Here is a 12,846-nt window from a genome sequence, read left to right on the forward strand (position 1 = left end):
GTGTATAATCTGTACTTGTTTGTGCATGTCAATCGTCTTGCCACTGAATGAGGCTGATTTACCTCTCACGTGATGGGCCTGGGACGGTCTGGCATGGACCGGTTTGCGTGTCCAGCACAACACGTTTTGGAACTATAAATAACAAATAGTGTAGCATTTAGAAACGTAAGGTAATAAACAAGTTAAATTTAAACATAAAAGTTAACGAATAAAATCGGGTACAATCGTAAGAATTAAACAAACAATGAAGCGTCAACAATCTATACTCTCGTTCCTCCGTAAACGTCCACAGGCACCTGACACTGACAAACCTACCGGAACCGGAGCTCCGAAACACCACACAGTAACCGGTCCTAACGAAAACGTTAACCCTAGAGCTTCATCCGGACCTAATCGGAATTATAATAATAATAATATTATTATTATTCAGTCCTCCTCCGATGAAATTAGAGGAACGGATACTCCGCCAGAGAAAGAGCAGCGGCCGTTGTTTTCGACGAAGGTGAATGCTGAAGGTGGAAATGTTGGAGGACAGTCTGTGTTTTCTAGTATTCGGCATAAGTTTATGAAACCTAATAGCGTTGAGAAGCTTCGAGATAGGTACATTTCGTTGCTTAACCTACATTTTTGGCTAATTTTGGTCCGGTTTCGTTAATTATAGGTTAATTTTTGCTCTGTTTTTACGGTTTTTGGTTAATTTAGGTTCGTACAGTTTGTGTTTCTGTGTATTACGCGTAAGTTTATGAAACCTAATAGTTCTGAGTCTTCGTAATAGGTACATACTGTACGTTTCTGTGTTTAACCTAGATTTCGGTACTTTTGGTTTAGTTTTGCTGGTTTCGGTTAATTTCGGTTCGGACAGTCTGTGACTCTGTGTTTCTGAGTGTTAGTCACAAGTTTATGAAACCTCACAGTGCCGAGAAGCTTCTAGATAAGTATATTTCGTTGCTTAATCTAGGTTTAGTTAATTTTCTGAAGTTGAAGTATAAATACATGAAATGGAGGTTTAAAAGTTACAAATATATGAACATATGAAATTATTCGGTTGGTTAATTTTGGTTAACCGAGGGTACAAAAAAAGTTGTAATCATTTTTTAGTTAATTTTGGTTTGGTTCAGTTATTGCTCACGCCTTAGGTATATATAATTTGCTGTTCAGTAGATTTTATGATTTGTTCTTCAAGCTGTAATCTGATTTATAGCTGAATGCACAAGCATTTGTGTATAATCTGTACTTGTTTGTGCATGTTAAATACAATTTTAATCGCACAGACTTTTGAGAGCATGAAATTAAAATCACTAGGATATAGATGCTTCATGTCGTGTAAAGTTTATTTGATGATTTTTTGTTCATGATTTGCAGCAATTTGTCAGATGGCAGAAATGATACTATTCAGTTGACATCTAACAAATATAGTTACTCAAGCGGAAGAGATAAAGAGAGTTCAGCTCCAGTTTTTCCAAGAAAGGAAAATGGTATTGATGTAGAAGAAACTGTTTCCAAATTCAGTTACTCAAATGAAAGAGGTAAGAAGACTTCAGTTCCTGTTTTTCCAAAATTGGAAGATGTTATTGATGTGGAAGAAACTGTTTGTAAAAAGAATAAAGGATGTCCTTTCGTTATAGAAAGTGATGGCGATATTATGGGACCGGAAACACCAGGAACACAACGACTGGCCCCACGTGTGAAGCGAGTTCAAGAAGATAGTTGTAACTTAGGGTCTACTGCTACTGCTAGTACGATTACTAATTTCTCTATGGGAAATATTAAAAGAGAAACACCAGGAACACAACCATTTGTCTCACGTGTAAAGCGAGTTCAAGAAGATGGTTGTAACTTGGGAGCTACTGCTAATGCTACTACTAATGCTACTATGGGAAATACCAAAAGAGAAACAAAAGGAAAACAACCATTGGTTCCACGTTTGAAGCGAGTTCAAGAAGATGGTTGTAACTTAGGGTCTACGGCTAATGCCGGGACTAATTTGTCTATGGGAAGTAGCAAAAGAGTGAAGTTTTCTCAGGATATACTGGCTGAAAATAAGAAAGATGATGTGTTGTCTGAAGTGGCTAGTAAGTTTGATTGGCTTCATCCTTCTAAGATTAGAGATGCTAATGGAAGAAGGCCAGGCAATCCTCTTTATGATAAGAGAACACTTTATATACCGCCTGATGTTTTCACAAAGATGTCAGCATCTCAGAAACAGTATTGGAGTGTCAAAAGTCAGTACATGGATGTCCTTATTTTCTTCAAAGTGGTTGGTTTTTGCCCCTCTGAACATACTTTAAAGCATCATGAACAATGCATTTTTTGCAGCTTCAACTGTTTATATTTTTTAGTTTAATTTTACATTTGGACGCTGCATACAGTTAGCTAACTGTATACATGCTGTGCAGCTAGGTCGGTCAAATATAATATTACAATTTATATATCTTTTTTACATGCCTTCTATAAGTATGCAGATTAGTTGGTGTGTAAGACTTATTTAATGTATTAAAGGTCATTAAAGTACTCAATGGCACTTCTTCAAAAAAAAAGTTATTTTTAAAGCCATTTGAAAAAAATAGCACTTCTATAAAGATTTATTTTTGAAGAAAAATACATTAAGCAAGAATCATCACAGCTACTCGTGATGGACAAATTCACTGAACATTTAAAAGAAGCTAGAATAATTTGCAGAGGAGTGGATGGAGTGTTTAAGCTCAAAATGTGTTTAAATGCTTGCTCATTTAATCTGGACTCTGGAGTGAAAGACATGATAAACAGGGTCTGCATTATTGGATCTAATGTTCAAGTGATTAAAGAGTTGCCTGATTTACATTTATGATATTAGTAGTAGAAATTCACTGATATATGTTTATTATGTTTTTGTACTGTATAGATTGTAGAATTATCTTTCATTTATTCATAAAGAAGTTCTGTCACTCAATATGACTGCTACAAAGTAATTTCATGGACGCTTGATTTGTCTGAACTAAATTTATTGTGTTGCAGGGAAAATTCTATGAGCTTTATGAACTAGATGCTGAAATTGGGCATAAAGAGCTAGATTGGAAAATAACAATGAGTGGTGTTGGAAAATGCCGACAGGTAGTTTTAAAGCACTACAATGCAAATGTTTACCCTCACTTTATTGTGTTTACATTAATATAAGCCAGTAAGTAAGAAGATACATGTCTTCTTTTGAAGTTATCTCAATAAATTAGCATCTACTTTTTGTCTTGTGATTCAGGTTGGTATCACCGAGCACGCAATTGACGATGCTATTGAAAAGCTTCTTGCTCGCATGTAAGTTACCGCATACTGCCATTTACAATATTCTTGTCAGACCATTTACATTGAGAGAGAAAAATGGGAGGGACTGGTAACGGGTCAAAACATCTAGTTTATTGAAATGTGAATTTGTAGGTTTATTACATACTCATGCACTACCTTTGTATCGTTATTCATTATTTTAACATAAAAATTGTGAAGGTATAAAGTTGGGCGAGTTGAGCAGATGGAAACAGCAGATCAAGCAAAATCAAGAGGAGGTTCTTCTGTAAGTTCACTGTGATCACGGTTTAAACTTCTGTTAAATTAGTTTTATTTCACATTAGACAAAACAAAACAAACTTGATTGAAATGTTTGTTGTCACAATAAACTGAAATTCCCTTATGCTTACTCATAAAATATCTTGAACTTCTTTTTAGAGCATGCTACTAGTAGATAAATGTTGCATTAACAACTTAATAATCGCTTGTATTGTCACTTGTGCTACTATTGTTACTTCGCTATTGAGCAATGGCATATTTTCTTTGTTGTAGATAATGTCTCATTTTAATTTTTTTTGTAAATATCTACAGGTAATTCAAAGAAAACTAGTACAGGTGCTTACACCATCAACTTTGATTTATGGTAATATTGGGCCACAAGCTGTTCATCTTCTTTCTCTAAAGGAGGTACTGATTTACATCTATTGCTGTAATTGTTTTGTATCCATAATTTAGTTTCTACTTAATGTGGACAAATTAAGTATATTTTGTTTAAAATTACTTATGTAGTTATGTTTACTATGTAGCACATTTATTATTTAAGACTACAGAAAAGTAAACAATTTTTTTTAATCTGACAGCTCAAATCAACATATTTATTTATTTCCTGCAAAGTGTAGTGATTTCTTCAAATCCACTTTTCTATCAACTTATTACAAATGTTATTATAATTAACATATTTTTTTTGATGTGCATACTGTGAAGGTTTTGTGGTATATACTTATAGCCATGTCACTTTGCCTTTACTTTTTTGTGCAGGGTACACATGATCTTGCTGAGGGTACAACTGCATATGGATTTGCATTTGTTGACTGTGCCTCCTTACAGTTCTGGATTGGATCTGTCACTGATGATGCTTCCTGTGCAGCTTTAGGGGCTCTTTTGATGCAGGTACACCTTTTGGTTAGATGTGCCAATTTGGATCCGTCTGTTTAAGAACGGGTTGATCTGGGTTGTTTGATATCAAACGGGTCATATGGATACTATTTTAAATAGCTGAAAACAAAAGGGGCCAAATGAGTCAATGTTGGCAAAAGTGTAATTTAAATGCATAAAACCTTCTAAATCATCTTTCTCAAAAGTTCTATTATTATTGAAGTATTATACCTTTTTAAAACATATATACACTTTTGTTATTAGTTAAAAGTTGTAATTTATGGACAAAGCGTTACGGGCCAACTTATAGGACCCAATCCAGTTTGATATGTACTAAAATTGATTGTTTTGAACTGTACCTGAATTAGCCTGTGATAATCAAGTCATGTTTGAAGATTTCATTTTAAAACTTTACAACCTATATATTACTAACCTTTTTCCAATTGGTTTTGTCATACAGGTGTCACCAGCAGAAGTTATTTATGATAATCAAGGTGTGTCTCCATTAATTTTCTGCATCTATTTGACTATGTAAGGAGTGATGATAAAGTTTATATTAGATGTATCAGTTTGAACCTTCGTACGTTTGAATAGGTTCGTTTGGGGGCTGCTTTATCTCAAACGGGTTGAATGGGTCAAGTGTTTTTATTAATGCATACAACCTCTAAAATCATTTCTTCAAACATTACAAATTTTTAGTGTAATAATATTGTTTGTATAGTCAGACTCATATTAACGTAGCACATTAATTGTTTCAAAAATGTTAGTGGGTCAACCAATCTGATTTCATGACATGGTTCATTTTGATCAGTGTAAAAATTCTTTAGTAAACTTGAACCTGTTTTGACCCGTTACCCGCACTGTCCTTTTTTTAACCTCCAGTTTTATTTATCATATTTCGTCTATGCTTTGTTATAAAAAATAATATTTGGTGCAGGGTTGTCTAAAGAGACTCAGAAAGCCCTTAACAAGTATTCAATTATGGGTAATGATGTTTTCTTTGTCTTTAATTTCTATATATGACAACAAAATAGTTTCTTTTAATGATTGTTTTCAAAATCCTAACCTCTAAATTGTTTTAAAATTTGTCTTTTGTAGGTTCTTCTGTCACACAATTGACTCCAGCACAACCTTTCACTGATTTTGTTGATTCTTCTGAAGTTAGAAATTTTTATCAACTGAAAGGGTACTTTAGAAGTTCCTCCAATGTGTGGGATCGTGCACTTGATGAAGTGGCTCACCAGGATATTGCATTATGTGCTCTTGGTGGACTTACCAGTCATTTATCCAGGCTAAAGGTTAGATTTTATAGAGGTCACATTTCTGAATAGTGGTGCAATTGGTTTGTGTAACTAAGTGTAGCTTTGAGTGGTTTTTTTAGGTCAACACGAACCCGACCTAAACGGTTTCAGACTCAATTTAACCCGTTTATATTGTGTCGGATAGGTGTTGTATTTCCATGTGTCTGGAATGGCTATCCTTAATATTGACTCATTTGTACGAGGATTATTATCGGTTATTTTCTATATCTACCGGGTCAAATGGGCAAAAGCAAAACCAAAACAAATTAGCTAAAAAGGAAATGGATCAACTGGGTTGGTAGTCACTCAAGTTCTACTTTTTAATGCAAAACCCTACTAAATTATTTATTTCAAAGACTTGGCATTTGAAATAAACTTTTTTAGTCATTTAACAATGTATTAATAAAAATCAGGCAATAAGTTTTTCAGGTCAATTCAACCGTTTCTTCCGTAGAAAAGTTACACACTTAGACATGTGAATTTATGCAGAGGGTGTTCATTGGTTTCTTCAGTTTTGAATTTTTTGTCTCTAACGTGAAACCAATCTGAATCAGAAATGTGTTTAACTGAACCGAATTCAACCGATTTGCTTCGACCGGTTATCTGATTAAATCAGTTATTATTCGTTAATCCTATTGAATTCGGTTTGGTTATCTGAATAAGCAAGATTTGTGGAACCGGTAACCAAACCAAAAACAGAATTTACAATTCGGATATAGTTAGGAATTGAACCGGAAACCAAATTCACAATTTGATTAGGCTTTTTACGGTTAGGGATACGGTTTGGTTTTCTGTTTTTGGTTCTTTTTGCACACTAATAACATTGTCTGAGGTCTACTGGACATGATATTTTGATACACTGATCAACAAATACAACTTTGAGCAGTTAGATGATGCATTACAAAACGGAAGTCTTTTCCCCTATGAAGTCTACAGAGGATGCCTTAGAATGGACGGTCAAACAATGGCTAATCTTGAAATATTTAGCAATAGTGAAGATGGTGGACCATCAGGCAAGTCAATAACATAATTATAGTGTAACAAACTGTCCAAGTTAGTACAAGCATCCTTGTTTTTCTCATAACAACTGATGTCATATTGCAGGAACACTGTACAAATATCTTGATAACTGTTTGACATTATCCGGTAAAGGACTCTTACGGAGGTGGATATGCCATCCACTGAAAGATGCAGAGGAAATTAATAATAGGCTTAATGTGGTTGAAGAATTGATGGGACGTGCCGAGATAGTGGCGGTTACTGCTCAGTATCTTAAAAAGGTTCCACATTTAGAGAGATTTCTTGGACAAATTAAAGCTACTTTAAAGTCATCTGCTTTACTCTTATTGCCTTTGATTGGCAGCAAAATATTAAAGCAACGAGTAAGTTCTCTGTTCTTTATTCACACCAAAAAATGAAAGCCTGTTTTTATGCTGGCATTTGTTATTTAAGTTAATCTCAAATCTTTTATGTCGTTTGTTTTATTCATTTGATAGAGCAACTTTTTTACTTTATAAAAGGCTTTTAAAGACATTTTTTTACTTAAAACACTTTTTTTGAAGACTTTTTTTTTTACTTCTGTCACCCCAAAATAGTTGTCCACTAAAAGAAAAACACAATTTAAGATGTGTAAAGTAAATGCAGATTCTAATTAGCAGAATGCCAATTTTACCCTTAATGCAACTAATATAATAATTGACTTGGAAAACCTGCAAAGTTTGGTGATAAGCGTAATCAAGGGTGTAACTGGAAAAGTAGTATATTATAAAAATCTATTTCTGAAAGTGTTACGATAATGACATGGACAAATGACAATAATTGGAAAGTCATTTTATTCAATGGTCATATTATGCATCAAACTAGGGATATGGAGGTTGTATAGTTTTTGGTTACAAATGTCTTAGAGACTTCTCTTTACCTTATTTTTGTCACGTATCATTATGATATTTCCTTTTCTTACCCCATATATCTTCAAGTTTATCTATTTTGTATCATGTTTTTATTTTTATTCTATATTCTTATTTGTATTACTTTTTAATTTACTATTATTATTATTATTGTTGTTGTTTTTGTTGTTGTTAGTATTCTTATATTTTGTTTCTTATACTTACTAAACTTAATTCAATTTGTTTATATGCTTATCTAGTTTTAGTGTTAAATAATAGATTATTTTTAATATCCAGTACTTTTATTACTACCTTTATTTATTTATTTTTATTATGACTAATGTTTTTATTATTTAATATTAGCTTTATTTAATTTTTCAATACTCTCAAATATCCAAAGGTGTTGTGTTGAACTTTGTCCTTTTATATTGTCGATACACATGGTTTTTGGAGCCGAGGTCTCTCTGGAAGCAACCTCTCTATTCTTTGGGATAGATGTACGGTTTGCCTACATCCCACCCTTCCCAAACCTGCTTATAGCATTGCTATTTGTGGGATCTTACTGGGTATGGTTGTTGTTGTATACAATAAAACTAGACTTTGGGTGTCTTTTAACTGGTTGGACTAGTTCAACCCATTTGACCCGTTTCCTTTTTAACTAATTTTCCTAATTGACTTTGCCACCTATACTATCAAGCAAGTTCTTTTTCTTAAAACTCTTTCTTCACATGCTTATTTTTTTTCTTTTGCCGTTGCATTGTGTTTTTCTATTTATTTTATGCAAATGTAGCAACTAGCAAGTATATTGCTCATTGCTACTGAACTTGTAAAATAGAATAGCAGATTTATCAAACATTACCTTATTGCAAGCAAACATGTCTAGTAAAATTTATATTTTGACTTACTTTATATTGTTTCTAAGCTCACCAGCTTATTTGAAAAATGCACTAATAAAGAAATTAAACAAGATGGTGCTTATGGTTATTTTTTCTTCTTATTTTGTATTTACCGGATATTGCACTATGGTTTTCGATGATGCAGGTGAAAGCATTTGGATCTCTTGTTAAAGGTCTTCGAGTTGGAATGGATTTATTGATGCTTTTACAAAAAGAAGATAATGTATTCTCACTATTTTTAAAAGTATTCACACTTCCAATGCTAAGTGGGACTGATGGCCTCGATAAATTCCTAACCAAATTTGAAGCAGCTGTAGACGGTGATTTTCCTAATTATCAGGTATTTTGATATTCATATGATTTCTTTGTAGTTATTTTTGTACAAGTTTCTAGCGGCTAATTCATTCCATATAGGCTCAATAATATATGTTGTACATTTTCTTAATTCTCATAGATGTGGCTATTTTAACATATTCACTAATGAACAGTGAATTGACTTTGGTTATTATTATTTTATCAGGTCAAATGGGTCAAAAATCAGCCAAATTGTATTTTTAAACCTCTTAAGTTTTTAATTATATATAGATGTAATTTTTTTCTATAAAAAATAGGGACGGAAGTGTTGAAATTTAACATGACCATTATAAAAGTTACCTGTTTGATCCAATAACAAGCTTGCGCAACCTGCCTAATTTAAGGGCTGTACATTCAATACAGTTTTGATTTTAAGGTTTCTAACTATACAGTTTTTGGAAGTAGATAAATACCAAGGGTAAAATGGGAAAGCTACTAGATTATAGTTAGCCACTTCCAAAAGGACCAAAACTGGACAGTTACAGTTTTAAATTAGGATACTAATCAACTTGGAAAACTTGTAAAACATTAAGGGTAAAATGGGAAAACTAGTAGATTATAATATACACTTACAAAACTGAATAGTTACAGTTTTGAATTAGAATACCAATCGACTTGGAAAACTTGTTAAATATTAAGGGTAAAATGGAAACTAGTAGATTATAATTATACTTCCAAAATTGGATAATAATCTACTAGTTTTCCCATTTGACCCCTTATTTTTTACTAGTATTCCCAATTTACCCTTAGTGTTTTACAAGCTTTCCAAGTCAAATGGTAGCCTAATTCAAAACTGTATTGAATGTACAAACCTTACATTGTGTGTTTTAGGCCAATAGGCCATACTTTTTCATTTTCATATAAACAAACATGCATATGCATGTGTGTGTGTGCGAATAACTGACATGATATATGATGCCAGGCACATGAACTCAAAGACTCGGATGCTGAAATACTATCAATTCTTATTGAACTATTAATGGAGAAAGCTAACGAGTGGTCTCAAATTATCTTTGCTTTAAGCTGTATTGATGTGCTTAGATCTTTTGCCATGATTGCAAATTTCTCATGCATGCCCATGTCTAGGCCTGTGATAGTTTCAAGATCAAACTCATCGGGTTTTGGTCAACGGTCAACGGGGCCCACACTTCATATGAGAGGATTATGGCATCCTTATGCTCTTGGAGAGAGTGGAGAAACACCTGTTCCAAATGACTTGTGTCTTGGAGATAATGAGTTTGGATACAGTCCTCGGACTTTGCTGTTGACCGGACCAAACATGGGCGGAAAGTCAACTCTTCTTCGTGCTACTTGTTTAGCTGTTATTCTTGCTCAGGTAAGTTTTAATGGTAACATTAAAAATGTTATTTCCATGCTTTACCGTGTTTTAACTTGGTTTTTTTGCTGTTTGCAGTTGGGCTGTTATGTTCCTTGTGACACGTGTGTTTTGTCACCTGCGGATATTATTTTCACACGTCTCGGTGCTACTGATCGTATAATGACTGGTGAAAGTAAGTTACTACCTGAACGGACACAAGTGGAGCATGTGCATGTTCGTTTGTTTAATTTTAACTGATCAAACGAATGAATGATCGAACACGAACATCTAAAGAACAAGGTTTTCTTGTTCGTGTTAGTTCGTTAAGAAAACGAATGTGTTCATGCTCGTTTTCGTTAGTTCGGTAACAATATAAACAGACGATTCAAGAACGTGAACGGACATAACTGAGCTAAAACCAATAAAAGTAAATGTGAACAATTTATTGGGCTTAAAAAGTTATTAAAACTAGCCTAAGTTAACGAATGTAAACGGACGAACTTAAACAATTGCAAATGTAGAACGTAAACAAAGGAACCTTCATGTTCACGAACATAGATGAACAAATAAGACATTGTTCATGTTTGTTCATTAACTCATTTAACCAAATGAACACAAACTTTTGTTCATGTTCGTTCGTTTACTATATAAACGAACTTCTTGCCACATGGTTTACAAACGAATCACCGAACTTTCGGTTTGTTTACAATCCTACAGGTTATTATTAGAATAATATAATTTTTGTAATCATATTTGGCACACTAATTGCTTATAAAAATATATATTTTGATACCTTTGAAGTGTCTGCTTGTTAATTTGTTAACTTCTTAACCTCTTCCTCTTTTGTTAGGTACCTTCTTGATTGAATGTACAGAAACAGCATCGGTTTTGCAAAACGCAACTCAAGATTCTCTTGTTATACTTGATGAGCTGGGCCGAGGAACGAGCACTTTTGATGGATATGCTATTGCTTATGCTGTGAGTATACTTTCTTTTAAACTTTACAAAGAGTTTAGATTCGGCTTTCGTCTCTTAGGTTTGCCATATTTAACTACTTGACTGCGAAGACCATATTTTTTTGGTTGTATTCTCATGGCATGTGATTTCCAACTTTTAACCATTTTCATCTTTTTACTAGCTGTTAAGTACAAGGGCATTTTAGTCATTTTTATCTCAGGGCCTGTTTTGGTTAATTTAAATTGGTATAACAGTGTTATTATAATTATTAATAGCATAAATAATTATATTTAGTTATATCGATTATATTCAACAAAACAGTCCTTTAGATGAAATGGCTTAAATTCTCTTCTACTGAACAGTAAAATCTAACGGAGTTAGCAAAATGGACGAACATGGTTAAAATTTTGAAACCACAGGCCATGGAAAGACAAAGAAATGGCCTCGGTAAATAGTTAAAAACTTAAAATGGACAAAACTCAGACGCGAAAACCAAACTTAACTCTTTTTAAAAAAGGCTATATGCTGCTAAAATGAGTGGTTTAGGAGAAATATTTTCAGATACACGATGGATATATATTGCATTTAAACGCAATTTTTTTGACATAAAACAGAATTTGAAAAAAAAGTTTTAGAATTAAACAAGTTAAATGCGTCAACCAGTGAACCTATTAGGTCGACCAAACACGTTTAACCAGAAACTGGCCTAAATTGTTTAGACTAAACCCAAACCCGTGTCATCTAAGTTATTCAAACCCTTGTTTATAATGCAGGTGTTTCGTCATCTCGTTGATAAAGTAAACTGCCGATTACTATTCGCAACACATTACCACCCACTCACAAAAGAATTCGCAACCCACCCACACGTTACATTACAACACATGGCATGCACATTCAAACCCATATCCAACACTTCGTCATCACCCGACCAAGAGTTAGTTTTCCTCTACCGTCTAACTGCAGGCGCCTGCCCAAAAAGCTATGGTATGCAAGTGGCATTAATGGCAGGAATCCCCAAAACAGTGGTGGAGTCCGCCGCGAAGGCCGCAGAGGTTATGAAAACGAAGATTGGAGTGAGTTTTAAGTCGAGTGAACAACGGTCGGAGTTTTCGACATTGCATGAGGATTGGTTGAAAGCTATTTTAAGCGTTGCGGATGGTGATGGAGTTAGTGATGAAGATGATGTGTATGATACATTGTTTTGTTTGTGGCATGAGCTTAGATGCTCTAAGGAAAAGCTGTGAGGTTAATGAGAGTGAATGGTGGAAGTATGTTATTATAAGCAAATGGTTTCATGAATTTGCTTTGGGTTTTGAGGTGTTTTGTTTATAATGGAAAGTTTATGATTAGCTTATGTAGTAGAGACTAGAGAGATGTGGGCAGATTAACATATGAAAGTAAGTATTTTTGGTACTGTTCGAACTTCATTTTCGATTCGGCAATGACAAGTTAGATGTAGAGGTGCACAAACTGGGGTTTTATTCTGGTTTTGGGCAGGGTTGGGTCGGGTTTTGACCACATAGGTGGAACTAGAGGTGCACAAATTCAACCGGGTATTAGAAAAACCCGAGTTTGGGTATGATCGGGTATTGGAAAATCAAGTATTAGCAATGCCCGGGTTGGGTTTGGGGTCTAGGTATTGCCTTTAAAAACCATACCCTATGTATCGGGTTCAGGTCGGGTATAGAACCGGGTATTTGAATACCCTATTCCGGGTATTGAAA

At 34.0% G+C, this 12,846-nt stretch overlaps 1 protein-coding gene across 1 annotated transcript; it reads left to right on the forward strand.

Annotated features, from left to right (window-relative positions):
* Window positions 1-244: 244 nt before the first annotated feature.
* On the forward strand, window positions 245-12,551 carry LOC143622478 (DNA mismatch repair protein MSH7-like). The gene is made up of 17 exons (XM_077093610.1): window positions 245-600; window positions 1,363-2,257; window positions 2,995-3,090; window positions 3,233-3,288; window positions 3,475-3,541; window positions 3,847-3,942; window positions 4,294-4,425; window positions 4,871-4,904; window positions 5,348-5,395; window positions 5,509-5,708; window positions 6,598-6,724; window positions 6,816-7,093; window positions 8,639-8,833; window positions 9,770-10,183; window positions 10,262-10,358; window positions 11,016-11,143; window positions 11,896-12,551. Exons 1-17 carry the CDS (start codon window positions 245-247, stop codon window positions 12,364-12,366), a joined length of 3,690 nt encoding a protein of 1,229 aa, XP_076949725.1. The 3' UTR covers window positions 12,367-12,551.
* The last annotated feature ends 295 nt before the right edge of the window (window positions 12,552-12,846 follow it).

The sequence above is a fragment of the Bidens hawaiensis genome, unplaced genomic scaffold, assembly GCF_021521415.1.
Source record: "Bidens hawaiensis isolate Kalapana, Puna unplaced genomic scaffold, B.hawaiensis_p1.1 tig00003141_1, whole genome shotgun sequence".
Lineage (NCBI taxonomy): Eukaryota > Viridiplantae > Streptophyta > Magnoliopsida > Asterales > Asteraceae > Bidens > Bidens hawaiensis.